The sequence below is a fragment of the Mixophyes fleayi genome, chromosome 3 (genome assembly GCF_038048845.1).
Source record: "Mixophyes fleayi isolate aMixFle1 chromosome 3, aMixFle1.hap1, whole genome shotgun sequence".
Lineage (NCBI taxonomy): Eukaryota > Metazoa > Chordata > Amphibia > Anura > Limnodynastidae > Mixophyes > Mixophyes fleayi.
In genome coordinates this window covers 259,747,849-259,766,814 of record NC_134404.1, presented here as the reverse complement: position 1 = coordinate 259,766,814, position 18,966 = coordinate 259,747,849, and the positions used below count along the sequence as shown (strand labels likewise).

The window sequence follows — 18,966 nt, the reverse complement described above, 5'->3', positions numbered from 1 at the left end:
CAAAGAAATTATGTAAAATAGGAGTAACCTGATTGTCACACCGACAATCTAGCCATCCTAGGCTTGGTTCTATATGCCTCAAATCCAAGCAATAAATGGATATTTACATCGCTCAATCTCTGACTATCTACATCTGAAAGTGCAAAGTTCTAATGAGCTGTATCTAAAGTTACAGTATTCTATTCACTTTGTAAAGGGTTACCTGTATAATGGCTGTCATAACACTATATATAGATCATACAACACGTATAAATATTTGATTCGCACAATAAAAATAAGTTTACATACAGTTCATGCAATTGTCCATATTCTTGGTAGAGAATTATAAGGTACAAGTTAACCCGTGCATGATACTCATGCATTCTAGTCAAATCAAGCTACTTAAGGTGTTAAAAAGGTTCTTGTCATGCATTTGGGCCTAACCCAGGCCTCCTCAGGGGAAGAGCGTTACTTCCCGACGCAAGCGCCCTTTTTTAACGTGGTTTTGTCCACATGTCACCACCTCATCATTTTTCTCCATCACCTCATCCTTCATCTTCATCGCCACATCCTTCATCAAGCTACTTAAGGTGTTAAAAACTCCCCACTGTCACCCCCGGCAACCACCAACCACTCCCAACTGTCACTTCTCCTTCAAGAAATATATAGGTCAGCGTATAACTGTGCCCAGCAGGTGGCGCTGCAGCTTGGGTTTTTTTTTCCACACACGCCATTAGGCATTTATATAGTAGATAGTATAGAGCTGTTTTCTTTCTTCCCCTTTTGTGTGTCAAAGAGAAGTCTTGAATTCCATATGTAATATGACAGAAATGTGAAATAATGTGTTAGAAAAATCAGTCATTAAACCATCATAGAATAAATGTATGCACTTACACTGTGGTGTTGTGTAGCCAGTGAATGGATCCTGTATATAGTGTTTCTGTATGTCAATTTTATCTGCATCTCACAAAGATATTCCGTAAATTCATGGACCTACTATGGTCACTTGTGTTGTAGTTGCAGCCAAGGAAGCTGGTTGGTAGGGATGTACGTAATAAAAACCAGATGAATGATCGGACCCTCCCTAGTTGGACAATAAATTAATGTGAATTATGGAAGCCATGTATTTATGTGTATGTGGCTCCGTTTTAAGTAATATTTCACATATAACCTTATAGTTACAGATGGTGTCCGGGTACACATGCAGTCGGATATGTTATAAAAATTACATTGGGAATATTGCCCACAATGAAGATGGCCACCGGACAATCTTACAATATAAATAACTAGCATTATATTTAGATCCAAATTTATGTATTGTCCAACGAGGGAAGCCATGTATTTGTGTGTATTAGAGGTAGATCACCTCAATTACAGCAGCTCTCACTGACTTAGTAGAGTTAGTGTGCATAAGCGCATCCCTACCATTTTCCGTTCAACATATTTGATCTGAAGGAGAGCAACCCTGCACATTACTTTTGACAAATTCAGTCACATATGGAGAACCATACTGGTATATTACAACATATAGAAGAGAGACAATTAATATCTCAACATGTATTTAAACCACTGGAAGTACCACATGAAATAGGACATAAAGGACATAGTTTCTGTAAAACTGTGTTCCAACTAAAAAAATGATTAATGAAAGAAACCAGACTGTGGTGGAACATATACACATTAGAGTGGTACATCAAACAAAACATTGTACCTAAGGGACTAAATATACGGAAGGAGCCAACTCACTATAGCTCTAATGCCAATTTTATTAACAAATGGAACAATACCCTTAAATATTGTTCCGTCACCCTTATAAGAATATTGATAGAGAAACAAAGACAAGAGAGAGACAACATTTTAGATCAAATTAGAACCATAGATGATGAATTAAATCTATATAAACAAGATACAGATTATAGAAATTTAGAGCAAAATGTAAGGATGAGATTAAAAACAGAGAAACAAAAAATTATAAATAAGAAAAAATCCTTAGGGATAAATATGGTGCAAGAGCAAGGACACAGATTAGTATTAAAAACAACAAAAAGAGAATCACTCATAAGAAATCTAAGACCACCACTGATTCAGATCATGATATAAAAAAGGACACAAATAACAAAACCATTATATATAATGTCAATCCGAGTTTTCTTTATGACAAACTAGGATTGACATACCAGAAATGCATGAACCTTATATATGATAAAGATGGGAAGATGGGAACCAATCCGTTATGTGGAACCAAAAATATTAATATTGATTGGGGTTCAAAACCTGATCTATCATTTTTCATATATGACACGGATGAATCCAGTATATAGATGGATACACAATATGAACAATTGGCCTTAAGATCTCTGGAACAGGGGTGGATATATATGAGTTTATCACAACTCATAACCACCAAGAGTTTGGACATTCATGAGATGTGAGATAAAGAAATTTCAGACAATCAGTCTACAACAAACGATGAACAACAGATGGTTGCACAAGTCATTTTGAATGATACACCAAATTTGGATAGTGTGAACAATGTACCTTTTTTAGAGAAAGAGATGACGCTGACTCACACCAACAACATACAAATAGACATAGAACCAACTGTCATGGAAAGGAAATTAAATCAATCAGAAGAGGATGTAGGGAAGGAAGGAGAACACAAAAAAACAACAATTTAGAGACCTATAATGAAGTACAACGGTATATTCAGTCTTAGTACCTATATCCTGACAAATGCAGAAACATCATTACTCAACAAAGGAATTCAATTTGCCCCAAATAATAAATTAATAAATCTGAAACTTATTTGGATTTACAGCGTTTTATTAGAAAATTATCTCTTAAGAAGTATTTTGCTAACAAAGCCCCAATGACAGAATAAACTACTGTATGTACACAGACTGCTTATCGTCATACAACATTAAAACCAACATCGAAATTCTATCCTGGACATATGAAAGGAAATTTTATTAACACATTTGGCAGACTAGTCACAGATGACATTAAACAAATGAACACTAAGTCTAAATATATCAAATATAATCTTACGTACTCAGAGAAAGAAGCATTGGCACAATTACAAAACAACAAAGAAATAATAATCAAACCAGCTGATAAAGGAGGAGGGCTAGTGGTTATGAACATTAAGGATTATAACTATGAAACTAAATGCATTTTAGGAGATCAGTCTACCTATCAACCACTCAAGAAGGATCCCACTAATGAATTCAGACAATTATTGATGAATCATTTGAACATAGGTTTAGAAAGAGATATATTGAACCATGAAGAGTACACATATTTGAATATACCACATCCTATCATTCCTGTGTTTTATTTCCTGCCAAAAGTGCTCAAAAACCCGACTAGACCTCCAGGTCATCCCATCATATTGGGGATTGGCTCACTAACATCCAATCTCTCTAGATATGTGGACCACTTTTTACAGCCCTATGTAAAACAGCAGTTCTTGTATTTGAGAGATAAAACACAGACCCTTAAGGAGCTACAAGAAATTACATGGGAAGACAATTGTTGGGTAGTGTCAAGCGACGTTGCAATTTGAACTTTACCACCAAGTATAGCAAACAAAGGATAGAGTTTCTAGATTTGGACATATTCATAAATAATCAAATTTAGACAAAAGACCTTTGCAAAACTGGTGGATGTTAATGGGTATATCTCATCTACTAGTCATCATCATCCTAACTGGCTCTCTGGTATGCCCGAAAGCCAGTTCAATAGAATACGCTGCAACTGTGCAGAATTACACCACTATGTAGAACAAGGAAATGCACTGAAAAAACTATTTTTGGACAAACAGTATGATCCAGAAATAGTCGATAAAGCATTTGGGAGAGCCAAGAACACCAATAGAGAAGAGCTCCTCAATTATAAGGACAAAGGGATGCTGAAACACAAACAAAGTGTTATGTTCATCACACAATACTCAGAATCTGCCCAACAACTCCAAAGGATTTTAAAGAAACATTGTCACGTCCTATAGATGGATGAATCATTTTCAGAAAGGCACCAAATTTAAGTTCCCAATTAATTAGGAACCACATCCCACTGGACAATAAAACAGGGTCCACATGGTTCAAATGACCCCAAACAATGGCTTCTTTTACTGTGGGGCATGCGTCAATTGTGGGAAACTAGGTTGTAGAAGCAGGAAACCATTGTATAATTTTAAATCTAATTAAACTCAAGAAGTCTTTAAAACTAAACAATTTTATTTTTTTTAAATACATTTTATTAGTAACATCTTATCTTGAACAATATTCCAGAATAGCAAAATTCTTATAAAACTAAACAATTTTTAACATGCGACACACCTAATATAATTTACCTACTAGAGTGTTCTTGCAGCAAACAATATAGTGGTAGAACTACAAGAAAACTAAAAGTCAGGATAGATGAACATCTCATGAACATACATTTCCTGCAGAAACACAATAAAGAGACTAAAGATTTATGGTTTATGGTCATGAAACAGGTTGCACATAATTGGAGATGAGGAGACTTCTTGAGAAAGATTAATAAGGAAGAGGCATCCTGGATATTTAAACTTAAAATGCTCGCACATAAGGGGCTAAATATAGAATGATAACACCATCTATTATCTGTGCAGATTGAGTAATAGGAGTAACAGGAAGTGTACCGAATAGTACTCATTTACAGCATGCAATGGATATATATTGGCTCACATTGGAATCCATATAAGCTAGTGATTAGGTGGTTTACAAGAAGGAAATTGTCACATGTAGTATCATCAAAATGTAGTAGTTACATCTATGTATTGTTTATCAATGACGGTATATGTATATGTCCTTGTTTTCTGAAGTAACCTGAATGTGAATATTTTAATTATTTAATTGGTTGATACTTTTTAATGTTTCATATTATATATAATTGTAGTAGTGATATAAGTTTACATTTTTATATCTTCAGATTAATCACAGAGTTAGAACAATTTCATTGATCCTTTATATCGTTTTCCTCTAATTAGATATTTCACTAATATCACACTGGGAATACTGCCCACAACTAAGATGGCCACCGGAACATCCAATAATACAACTAGCACTATATATGGATTCATATTTATGTATTGTGCAATTATGGAAGTCATGTATTTATGTGTATGTGGCTCCGTTTTAAGTAATATGTCACATATAACGCATTTCGTCACTGATGACTTTTTCATCATCATCTATTTATTTATATAGCACCACTAATTCCGCAGCGCTGTACAGAAAACTCATTCACATCAATCCCTGCCCCATTGGAGCTTGCAATCTAAATTTCCTAACATGCACACACACAGACTGAGAGAGACTAATGGCAATTTAATAGCAGCCAATAAACCTATAAGCATGTTTTTGGAGTGCGGGAGGAAATTGGACCACCTGGAGGAAACCTATGCAATCACGGGGAGAACATACAAACTCCATACAGATAAGGCCATGGTTGGGAATCGAACTCATGACCCCAGTGCTGTGTGGCAGAAGTGCTAACCACTAAGCCACTGTGCTGCCCATACAAGAGGATAAGGTTGTATATGAGGTATTACTTAAAACAGAGCTATATACACACAAATACATGGCTTCCCTAATTGGACAATACATGAATGTGAATTACGGAAGCCATGTATTTATGTGTATGTGGCTATTTTTTTAGTAATATTTTACATTTCTTATAGTTAGGGATGGTGTCCGGGTACACATGCAATCGGATATGTTATTAAAATTACATTGAAAATATTGGCCACCGGACAATCTTACAATATAAATAAATAGTATTATATTTAGATCCACATTTATGTATTGTCCAACTAAGGAAGCCATGTATTTGTGTGTGGCTCAGTTTTAAGTAATATCTCACATACCTTATAGTTACTCAATGGTGTCCGGGTACTCTTGCGCAATACACCAACTTTTGGGCACATGCGCAAAATGGGCAGCGGGCCCATTTAATTTATCCTCTGGAAAAAGTCATCAGTGACGAAACGCGTTGAGGAATCATATACACTGCGGGAGGGTCCGATCATTCATCTGGTTTTTATTACGTACATCCCTACCAACCAACTTCCTTGGCTGCAACTACAAAAGAAGTGACCATAGTAGGTCCATGAATTTACAGGATATCTACAGTCGTATATAACATATCCGACTGCATGTGTACCCGGACACCATACGTAACTATAAGGTTATATGTGAAGTATTGCTTAAAACGGAGCCACATACACATAAATACATGGCTTCCATAATTCACATTCATTTATTGTCCAACTAGGGAGGGTCCGATCATTCATCTGGTTTTTATTACGTACATCCCTACCAACCAGCTTCCTTGGCTGCAACTACAACACAAGTGACCATAGTAGGTCCATGAATTTACGGGACATCTTTGTGAGATGCAGATAAAATCAACATAAGGAAACACCATATACAAGATCCATTCACTCGCTATACGACACTACAGTGTAAGTGCATACATTTGTTCCATGATGGTTTTATGACTGATTTTTCTAACACATTATTTCACATCTATGTCATATTACATATGGAATTCAAGACTTCTCTTTGACACACAAAAGGGGAAGAAAGAAAACAGCTCTATACTACACCTTATAATTCTCTACCAAGAATATGAACAATTGCATGAACTGTATGTAAACTTATTTTTATTGTGCGAATCAAATATTTATATGTGTTGTATGATCTATATATAATGTTATGACAGCTATTATACAGGTAACCATTTGCAAAGTGAATAGAATACTGTACCTTTAGATACAGCTCATTAGAACTTTGCACTTTCAGATGTAGATAGTCAGAGATTGAGCGCTGTAAATATCCATTTGTTCCTGTTTAATTAGAGGTAGATCACTTCAATTACAGCAGCTATCACTTACTTAGTTAATCCAAGCAATGCTTACACGGTAATACAAGATGGACACTTTTTGAAATATCAGGCAATCTGTGAAATATGGGGGTGACCTGTCACTCTAGACTAGGGCCTATGTGCCTTTCCACAAATCTGGACCTATGTTATTGTGGCATGTATAATAGCAGTAGTTATTGTGTATGTAACTTAAAGATAAGTATAAGGGGGGGGGGGGGAAAGATGTGTACTAAGAGCACTCAAGGACCAAAATAATATAATATTGATATGCATTAAAATAATGGTCTATATATCTTGAACACTTTTAGCAAATTGTTTAAAATATGAAACTAGCAGAAAAATGCTGCTAGACGCGCCGTAGGCTTCTATTGGATTCAGTATATATGATTTTCAATTAATAATGTCACTGGAAGAGCAAAAATTTATAAGTCTAATGTCAATTGGTTATATATAACCGGAAAATATTGACTACCCTTAATCCAAAAAATGCGTATATTATGGTAGTAGTTTTTCATTTTCTCTACAAAGTAGGGTAGCAATATTGTTGATTTACCAGTGAATCTATTTGTGACTGCACACACAGATTTCCACCAATAGGGGGAGTGTAATGCCGAGTACAATAATCCCCGCTCTGATAAGTAGCCCGAATAGTAACTCGGTATCATTTCTTCTTAATAATGTCAGAGAGTATGTGATCAGTAATATTCGCCGAATAGGGTTTAGATTAGAGATGAGCGGGCTCGGATTCCGCTAATCCGAGCCCACCCGAACAGCGCGGATCCGAACGGGATCCGAGCACTGTTCGGATATTTCCGGCGGGCAAAAAATTGAAAACGAGGCTCTGTCGTCCAAGTCTTGCGTCGAATCTCGCGAGGGGTGGGATGAAGGGCCCAGAACAATTCCATCTTGTACCTCTTTTTTTGGCATTATGTGCTCAAGCTACCTCGGTGCAACCTTTTGGCCTAAAAACAATATTGTGAGGTGTTCAGAATAGACTGGAAATTAGTGGAAATGATTGTTATTGAATGTTATTAAGGTTAATAATAGCGTAGGAGTGGGAAAAAAAAACCCACAAAACTGGTTTTGAGCACTTTTTATGTTTTTTTCAAAATAAATCTGAATCCAAAACCTTAAATTCGAACCAAAACCTTTCGTCAGGTGTTTTGCGAAACAAATCCGAACCCAAAACCTCAAGCAAATCCGAATCCAAAACATAAAACACGAGACACCAAAAGTGGCCGGTGCACATCCCTAGTTTAGATCACTCTTTAATAGATTGTTATCCCTCGGCTACATATTCAGTGAAAAGTGAAAGTTTCTGATATTAACTGTATGCAAGGCCTACAAACTGAGAGAGCCTGCGGCGCGTATAGATGCCAACGCGCATTTCGCTAAACTGAGCTTTGTCAAGACAACCCGATACAGCCTTCCTGTTGGCTATTTAAGGCGGAAAACACACCCATCTGTGAAGTTATACGCAATGACGTTGTTAGTGACAAAAAACAGGATCCTTTAGTTGTTATGACTTAGAATCAATAACAAGAGGGAATAAAGTATCCATAGAGTTAATACAGGAATGATCATAATGCTGTACTCATTCTTATTTATCATATAAAGAAAAAGATCCACAGGTAATAGGGTGGCATCTATTAAGTGCAAATAATGTATCTGTCATCACTATACTTTATTGGGAAAATCTTAAAAATGTCCATCTATTGATAGGAACAATATTGTAATATGATTGATCTTCTAATAGAATAGACATATCAGTATGTTGAAACCAGAGGGAAATGTCCTTGACTATAATAATTTTTGGATAAGTTGTTAACTGGATCAATAGCCATGTGTATCTTAACACGGTCTATATTCCAGGTTTAGCATGATCCAATTCTCAGATCTAATAGGTGTCCTGCACAATAGTATCCAAAATGTGAGAGTGAAATGTGTATAGGCAGAAAATACAATCTCCAAGTGAATCATTTCTACCCAAAATAGACATAGTGTTGAAAAGAACATATTAAAAATCCACGATCAATTACAGAATCCATTACATGAATTAAAGTGCTAAATAAGAATTAATGCTAAGTCCCACTAAGGGGGTATAAGGAAAAATGAAAAATATTAAAAGGTACATATTTATAAATCCTACAAGGATATATACATCATATTGTGACTGAAAGTGACAGATAATGATATTAGTGTGTAGCAATAGCATTAAGTGCTATATAAATCTATTATAAGGGGTCATGCTAGTCACAGATATACCATAAAATTATTATCATTGAGGCCTCGCGGTGTCAAGATGTCCATCAGAAAATTCCTTTTTGATTCTCTTTTTAGAAGTTCCTGATTGAGGTCTCCCCCTCTAAGACCAAGTTTTATTTGTCCCATAGCAAAAGCTTGGAGATCATGTGGGTTGCCCTCATGACATTTCAGAAAATGTCTGGCCACTGTCGTCAGTGGTTTAAACTTGTCTGCATCTCTTTTGGCACGCTTGATGTTTCCCACATGTTCTAGGATCCTTCTCTTTAAAGGTCTGCTTGTCATGCCCACACAGTGTAAGCCACATGGGCAGGTCAGGCAGTAAATGATATTAGGAAAATTACAGTTCAGAAAACCATCTATTTTCCATGTTTTATGGTAACGGTCCTTATATTCTTTGGTTTGGGCCATAAATTGACAAGCCCGGCAATTGCCACATTTCCCGGATCTCCCGGATGTCATACTCTTAGGGGCTAAGTTGCTATGCACAATACAGTCCCTAAGGTTTTTGGATCTTCGCCAAGTCATGTATATTTTGTCCTCCAAAATACAATCAAGATCATCATGAGATTTGAGGACTCCCCAATATTTCTGAAAGATATTAGTAATCTGTTGCCATTCTGCACAAATGTGCCAATCATCCATATCTTGGTGTCATTATTCTTCATCTTGGGAGGTGGGTGTATGAGAGTCTCTCTATTTATTTTCCTTACCGAGATTTCGGCCTTTCAAATTACACATTTACTATAGCCCCTGCCTCTCAGCCTATCTTTTATCTCATTAGTTCTTTGTGTAAAGACATATTCATCAGAGAAGTTTCGCTTCATCTGAAGTATTTCACCTTTCGGTATGCCCCGAATTAGAGCCGGAAAATGTGAGCTTGTAGAGTGCAGCAAGTTATTGGTGGCCATTTTCTTACAGTAGACATCCGCGCTCAGGTGGCCTTATTGTGTTCTATAGATTGGCAAATCAAGAAAATTAATCTTGCTGTCATGGATCTCAGAGGTTAATTTCAAGTTAAGGTAATTGGAATTGAGAGTTCTAGTAAACCCATGGAAGAGAGTTTCGTCCCCCTCCCAAAGAATAAATATATCATCTATATATCTGAACCACATATGAATGTTGTCACTATACAGTGTTTTGGTTTCAGTGAAGACTATCTCCCTCTCCCACCATCCCAGGAAAAGATTGGCATATGTAGGCGCACATGCACTGCCCATAGCAGTCCCTCTGACCTGTAGGTAGAATGTTTCTTCAATTTCGCTAGAACATTAGATGTGTCTCTAACATATGAATCAAGGCTAGTGAATGATGTCGAAGATGTCTATCAATAAATTTGCTAGCCTGTTCCCTAAGACTTCTGATCCCCGAAACTATGGGTCTGCCTGGTGGATTATTCTCATCCTTATGCACCTTAGGTAGAATGTAGAAGTTTGCTATCCTTGGATGGCTAACATTGAGAAAGTCAAATTAATTCTGTGGAATGATACCCATGGATAAGGCTTCTTGTATCATGTTCATATATTGCAACTGATAGATGTTGGATTGAAAATGAGACGTTTGTAGCACTCGTTATTATTAAGTTGGCGATATACCTCATCCACATATTTAGTGCGTGGCCATAGAACCACATTCCCACCCTTATCCGATGGTTCTATCACAATGTCATTCCACCTTTCAATCTCTTTGAGAGCCTCAAATTCCCCCTTAGTGAGATTATTTTTCATCCTATACCCCTGTTGGCTCTGGTAGTACAGGTGGTCCAGATCTTTGGACACTAAATCTCTAGCAAGGGTGTATCTGGACTGGCTAGATGGCCAGGAGTTGCTGGATGTTGCTGTTATGGATGACATCCCAGTCAATGTAATCTTGGGCAACAATGTTGGGGGTGGAATAGGGCAGCACAGTGGCCTAGTGGTTAGCACTTCTGCCTCACAGCACTGGGGTCATAAATTCAATTCCCGACCATGGCCTTATCTGTGTGGAGTTTGTATGTTCTCCCTGTGTTTGCGTGGGTTTCCTCCGGGTGCTCCGGTTTCCTCCCACACTCCAAAAACATACTGGTAGGTTAATTAGCTGCCATCAAAATTACCCTAGTCTCTCCCTCTCTGTCTGTCTGTGTGAGTGTGTTAATTAGGGAATTAAGACTGTAAGCTCCAATGGGGCAGGGACTGATGTGAATGAGTTCTCTGTACAGCGCTGCGGAATTAGTGGCGCTATATAAATAAATTATGATGATGAATTGTGACTGCATTTCTCAACTCCATTACCCGGAGCCAAGCTGCCAGACTAGTTTTCAGGTCCCCTAGCAACACAAGGGATGTTTTCTCTGGCCAATCTGATCTTGTGGGGGTACCCAGCGATGCCCCTGCACCTAGTAGTATGTCAGCTCTGGCAGTGAGTATAACTGAACACAGTGACCACACTTTGACCCCACTTTGACTGACTCTAGTAACCCCAACATAGATCCCCCTGCAGAGTGTACCAACTTAAATGACAGTGAGGGCCGCAGGAAAATGTTCATGGCAGCTAAGCTCTTTGATCCCTCGCTGGAAGGCATGAGGGGCCAAGCTCCCAGTGGATGATCAGGGGGATAGTCAGTCCGGGAATAAGTTCAACTGGTAGTACCACGGAGCTTTCGTGTGCAACTGATGTTAGTTGCCCACGAAATCTGGCTGGACACCAGGTGAGGGACTAAACACTGAAGCACTTGACACAGAACTTTTTCTGACCTAGAATGTCGGATAATGTCCGAGCATACTGTAAGTTCTGTGATGTTTATCAGCGACTTGGGTACCCCAGTGCTCGTTCTCCTTTCAGGTCCTTGGCAATAGTTGGGGAACCTTTCCAACGAGTGGCTGTGGACATAGTAGGTCTCCTGTCTGTGCCCAGTAGATCGGGGAAGAGGTACATCTTCACTGTGGTGGACTACACTATCCGGTATGCAGAGGCTGTGGCTCTGTCCACAATCACTGCAGGAAAGGTAGGGTAACTAGCTGTATTTAGTAGAGTAGGGTTCTCTAGTGGGATCATAACCTATCAAGAGACATAGTTCATGACTGAACTGGTCCAGTGTCCAAGCGCAACTCCGTACTGCCCGCGTACCTTCCCCAGACTAACGGGACTGTTTGAGCAGTTGAATGGCACTCTGAAGCACATGCTACTTGAATTTGTAACTTTGGAGGGAAGACTGGGAACGCTACCTGCCACACCTCCTGTTTACTTATCACAGGAGTTTTCCAGATTCTCCCTCTTCTTTGAATAAATATATGGCCGCAGATTCTGTGGTCCCCTTGCCTTAATCTGGGAGTCTTGGTAAGAGGAGCGCCCCACCCAGGATGTCTCTGTGGGGGAGTATGTGTTAAAGCTCAGAGATCAAATAGAGAATGTCATGGGGTTCGCGCAAGCTAACCTAGCTGAAGCGCAGACAAAGCTGAAGACTTGGTATAATCAGGGTGCGCGTAATTGAGGTTCTTGTTCTGTTGTCCATGCGAATAACATGTTCCAGGCTGCCTGGACTGAACCGTACATGGTCTCAAAACACCTAGGTAACATCACCTCTGTGGTGTCCTTTGATAGCAATGGTAGGCGGAAGTGGACCTACCATGTGAATATGTTGAAAGCATATCACGAGCGTGTGGAGTCCGTTGCTGCGGTTTGCTGCTTACAGACTTAGGAACCAGGAAGTGATCCACTAATTAACTTCTTTTGGGAAGCCAGAGGTGAAGGTGGTGTAGAGGAAGTTGGCTGGGGCAGACATTTGAGTGGCTGTATGAGGGAGCAGCTTGAGGCAGTGCTGCTGCTCTTTACGATTAAGTTTAGTAGGAAGCCAGGCCAGACTTCCTTGGTGGTGCACCATGTGGACACTGGTGAGCATAGACCAATTAGGCAACCGGCTTATCGGGTCTCACTAGAGGCCAAGGAGTGAATATAAAGTGAGGTGCAGCAGATGTTAGAACTAGGTGTGATCCAGTCATCAGGCAGTCCAAGGGCATCCTCCATTTTATTGGTTCCCAAGAAAGACAAAAAATGCAGTTTTGCATAGATCACCACCATTTGAACGAGGTGACCATGTCTGATGCCTTGTTCCTACCCAACATTGACGCTGTTAGACGAGTTACCTGGAGCAAAGTATATTTCAACCTTTAACTTGAGCAAGGAGTATTGACCGATACCACTGACCCGAGAGGCTCAACAGCAGTTGGTGTTCATCACCCCATTTGTCCTGTTTGAGTTTAAGTCCATGCCATTTGGGTGAAGAACTCGCCAGCCACCCTCCAGCATGTGGTTGATTACCTCTTGGAAGGATGTAAAGGCTTTGCTCGGGCTTAGTTGGATGACATTTCCATTTTCAGTAAAGCCTGTGTGTACCATCTGAAACATGTAGGGCAGGTGTGTGGGAGAAAATTCAATGGGCATGTCTGACCATCAGAGCAGACAAGTGTCAAATGGGGATGTCAGAGTTACAGTGCCTGAGGCATCGTGTAGGGGGGAGGTAGCGTTAAGCCAGAACAGCTAAGATAGAGGCAGTATGAGACTGGCCCGGCCCACAACCCAAAGACAAGTACTGGCCTTCTTAGAGACTGCAGGGTACTACAGACGTTTTGTCCCAGACTTTAGTACTGCATTGAAGCCCCTGACAGAATTCACTAAGAAGAAACTCCCCAAAGTAGTTGACTGGACTTCCACTTGTGAGTTGGCATTTCAGTTGTTAAAGGAAGCCTTGGTGTAAGCTCCTGTACTGTTGGCACCCAATTATGACAAGAACTTTATTGTGCAGATTGATGCGTCACACTATAGACTGGGAGCAATACTTAACCAAGTGGGGCCACATTGGCTGGAACACCCTGTGGCCTATTTAAGCAGGAAACTGCTGAGGTGGGTGGGGTATGCCACAATTGAAAAGAGATGTTTGCCCATTGTATGGGCAGTGAAAAAACTTCAACCTTAATTGTATGGGCGACATTTCACAGTGGTGACTGACCACAACCCTTTAAAGTGGCTGCAACACACCTAGTGGGAGAATCCCAGACTGTTGAAGTGGAGCCTTGCTCTTCAGATTTATGTCTTTCACATCATTTACAAGCAAGGAAAGGCCCACAGCAGTGCGGATGAACTGTCTTGGCAGGAAGAGCCAGATCCCCGGGTTACCCCCAGTAACCCCAAGAGACTAGGGGACCAGGAACCAAATCTTGGGGACATGGCCCACAGCTGAACTGCATGGACTAAGGGGGAGGACTGTGGCTGGGGCCCCGAGTCCTGACTACCATACATGTACAGCAGCCATCTTAAAATGGACTCTGTTGCCAGGAGAGTTATGACCCTGCGCCGGAGGAGTTAAATCATCAGCACTAAGGGGTAAATGTATCAATGTCCGGATTCTTCAACTTCGGCGTGTTCAGCGTCTTCGGTGATTAAATTTAAAGCGGCGCTGCATTGTAAAGGGAAGTTTCCCTTTAGAATGCAGCGCCGCTTTAAATTTAATCGCTGAAAACGCCGGAGTTGAAGAATCCAGACATTGATACATTTACCCCTAAGTGTTGCTTGTATAAAGGAGTGTTTAAATGTATAATTTAATTAAATAAAATGTGTGCTAGATGTGCACTGCGGCACTGGGAAGTAATAAACATGGCCGCAGCAGTGAAAGGTTTAAACCCTGGCGCTGGGGAGAGTAAAAAGTGTATTTAAATGTTTTAATAAAAATAAATGAAATATCTAAGATCATAGCTGTGTTAATTCCTGGCACTAGGCGCTGTGTATGTGTAAATGTAAAGTATTTTCATTGCTAAATGTCTACTGAATGTGTATAATAAATAAAAAGTACTTACCCTGGTTTTTGCAGTGGGGGCTGCAGAGGCAGCCCTGGAGCCTTCATCCCCTGGCACCTTTAGTGGATAGATCCAGGAGGAACAGTGCCTCCTGTGGGATCTAGTAGGCTGAGCCACATACTGGAGCTCAGAAAACTCCAGGTAGCGACAGCTGGGGACTGCTGTCCTGGGATCTGGCTGCCTTCCGCCTGGTACTATTTTCGGCCTGGAAGTGGTTTTAGGCTGGAGATTTAAAAGATAAATCTCCCACCTTAGACATTTTGGCAGCAGAGAGCAAAGGAGGCTGAGCCCCCCCTCTCACTGACAGATTTTGGACAAGGGGGAAGTATACTCTCCCTTGCCACTAGCTTCAATGTAACAAGGTGTTAACCCCTCCAGGTTGATTCACATGCAGGCTGCATGAATCAGCCTGGATTGGTTAAATGGGCAATAGGCTGGATTACTTCCTGCCAAGCCAGGTCTCTAAAACTCTATAAAATGAACCCCGTTTCACCTTGAAATGTATCATTCCATCTTCCCAGAAGGAAGCAGTTCTAGGTGCCAGCGAAGGAGCCTAGTGGTGGCAGCAGCAAGCCCCTTCTACTGCATTTAGAGGGGCGCAATTTGGGATAAAGAAAGACGGTGGCAGTGCAAGGCCAGCTGGTCTCCAATATACACAGACAGGATGACATAGCAGGTCCATCCTGTCACAACATGTCTTTGCATATCTATGGCTTTCAATTCATTATGTTAGTAAACAGTCCAGCGTGGTAATTTGACTTTATGAGAGTTGCGGGGGGAGGGGGGGATTTTTGGGTCTGTATGCTATAAGATACAATCCTCGTACAGACTAGCCCTGGATTAGCGGATATGATTAAGGGTGGCCCAATGGTAAACAGTAAGACTGTGGAGGTTGTATAATTTACAGTTTTGGGGCTTCATTAATTCCCCTAGCAATCAAAGGTTTTGTGGTTCTTCGGTTGATTTGTTTTTATTATAGAAAGGAAGCATGCTTGTTTCCCATCTACATCCCCTCTTTTAGCATCCTTGGTACTAAAAGTAATTATTAAAGGTAACCTGAATCTGACTACAATGCTTAATGGTGATTTCAGGTGGCATGTCTCCATGAAAATATGCCAGCCAGTCCAGAGTGTTATCTTACACCATATGAGGTTAGGGCCGAAGGAGAGGTCAGACAGAAATGTGAAATCTGGTATTGGTAGGAATTCACTATATTGAGATATACTTGCCTGAAATGCAATGCTTCCCTGATTTGCCTTATCTAATGCATCTAAATGTTCCATGCTGCTCTTTTGTGAATGACGTTGCACTAGGGGTGGAAATCAAAAATGGTTGTTGTTGGTGTCCTCCCTAGGACTAATATTCAGGAGAGCATAGGCGGTGTATTCAGTTCACATCAGCTATAATTAACAGAGCCTGGCACAGAACAGTTGCCCAACTCTGCTGTTTACTATGGCATAGGTGCATATATGCTATATCATGACATTTACTGTACACTATAACATTAAGACATATTCTTTTGACTGAGGCTTTTGTAAATGTATGGTAAACCAGGCAGAGGCAACCTTCTTTCCCAAGGTGAGGATTTCAAATCCTAGTCAAAATCTGGCATGTTATGCTGGGACTTATATGATCACAATACCTGTGTCACAGGATGCCTCCTTTTGTTGTCTAGTGTGCTGTTGGGGTGCATACTATATATAGTACTTAGCAAGATTGGACTGGGACTCAAAGACACCTTGGCAAACAAATCACTCCAATCAATATTTGTACATGCATTCAAACCCCAAAAATGTTGCTTAACCTAGATGTAACAGATGCCACTATTATCCTTTGGGTGGCTTGTAGTAGCCACCCAAAGTAGTTAAGCCACGTTATATTAGTAGGGGCTTGGTGTAGAGTGTTCAGTGGCTGCAACAAAAAAAAGCAGAACTAGGAAGCTCACTGATGCTGAGCAACACATTTTAATAAAAATTTAGGATCTCAGGCCAATCAGCTCATACCATCACTTCTGGAACTTGCCAGAGTTTACAGATTGCCAGTTCATATCGGAGGCTAAGGGAATTTGCATCATTTAACAAACATATTTCATGTGTATCTAGTTTTGTATAGCACAGCAGGCCTGCAGCTCTCATTTCTGAACGTGTAGTAGAGAATAGAGGGTGTAAAAAGTGAAGTTATTGGAGAATTACCTAGTCATGATTGTCAAATATTTGCACAGTTGTTTCTACTCGACTGTCATAAATTTCCTCCTCTATGTATAATACTGGGCACACGTTTTTTAATGTAATTTATCTTTATTGAGTATTTGAGGCAGTTTCAACAATATAATACTGAAGCAGAGACATGTACATTAGAACTACTAATGTGTAAGCATGATATAGTGGTAAAACAGTTAAAAACATTGTATTATGAGAAGGAAGAAGAAAGATAGAAGTAGAAAGAGAAAGAGGGACGGTGCCACCTGGACATCGTGGGGGGAGAGATTCAGATAGAGGGAGGAGAGGGAATTGGAAGGGAGGACTGGACACACTTTTTATTGTGTATGTTCTAGGAGTAGTAGACACACACACTCTATCGCAGGCTGTGTTGGTAAAACTCGTATGTAGCTTAAATACTCCAAGCCAAATATTTGTTTGAAACCATTATAGTGAAATAACTAATTGACATATCCAATGAGAATGTTGCCATTTTTGGGAATAAACCTTTATAAACTCTTTCTTTAGAAGTAAACAGTTAATACATTGTCTGGTATTTTGTCCTTTCATTTTTTATTACTAGATTGTGACTAAAGGATGTGAAACCAAAGAAATTATCTTGAGGAGGAACAAGCTAGGTCAGCTTGGCTTTCATGTAAACTTTGAAGGGATTGTTGCTGATGTGGAACCCTTTGGTTTTGCATGGAAGGCCGGTTTGAGGCAAGGGAGTCGATTAGTTGAGATCTGCAAAGTGGCCGTGGCAACATTGACTCATGAGCAAATGATTGACCTCCTTCGTACTTCTATCACAGTAAAAGCGGTGATAATACAACCATATGAAGATGGTTCACCAAGAAGGTATGTCTCATGGTGGTAATACTTTTTAACTTACACACTACTGGAACTTTTTTTAGTAATATTATTTTTAATTTATAAAGGCATTTTTTTTATCCAACAAATATATTGAACACACACTGTATTAGGTTTATTTCTGTTTCTGAATTATATACATTTGTTACATACCTGGGAGGTTTCCCCTTACTTGTGCATGAAGTGAGTTTTTCCATTTGTGAATTCTGTAAGACCTGATAAAATATATAGGCTTTCACTTTAAGGCATACTACCATAAAATGTTAAGAATTTTTCCCCCTCCTCCACAAAGCATATTTACTGTTCATGGCAGCCTAATGCTGCCTCCGAATGGAGGAAATGGTATGTTCATAGGATTTACACAGGTGAAGGATCCAGCGAAGCCAGAGACGCTTTAGCTGGATCCCATTGTAAAAGACAAGTAACACCTTCCTGAGATTGATTTCGCAGCTTAATAAATTTACTAGGGCTGCTGCCCACATAGAGGTCTACAGGGACAGTGGTAAGCTCCTTTAATGGGGTAAAGGCCATGTTAACCCTTTGTTAACATGGCAAAAAGCAGTGAAAGAGCCTTTTGGTGGTTTTAACACTGCCATTCTGGCTCCTCACCTCTTGTTAAATAGACACCCAAGTCTAAAACTAACCTGAGCAATGATAAAATATTGCGATTTTTGGGTATGCATATGATATTTTCGTACCAGAATGGTAGTTGAGAAAAAATTATTTTAGGGTACCGTGTAATGAAATGCCAAAAATAATGATAATGAATTTCTTGTTATTGCACATTATTGCATGCTTTAGACTTAGTATTTATTCCATAAAAATATATGTCTTATGCACAAGTCTAATTCCTTTTAAAAGAAGGAAAATGTTCATAGCTGTCACTTGTAATACTACATCTTTCTTCTCACTTCTTTAAA

The 18,966-nt window shown here is 39.6% G+C and overlaps 1 protein-coding gene across 4 annotated transcripts in view; it reads left to right on the top strand.

The window, feature by feature from the left end:
* SIPA1L2 (signal induced proliferation associated 1 like 2) overlaps window positions 1–18,966 on the top strand; it is a 364,597-nt gene that overhangs the window by 162,605 nt on the left and 183,026 nt on the right. For all 4 annotated transcript variants that reach the window (XM_075203505.1, XM_075203506.1, XM_075203503.1 and 1 more), the window contains one exon: window positions 17,760–18,034. In XM_075203505.1, coding sequence (XP_075059606.1) covers window positions 17,760–18,034 — 275 coding nt within the window. The remainder of the gene's footprint in view (window positions 1–17,759; window positions 18,035–18,966) is intronic.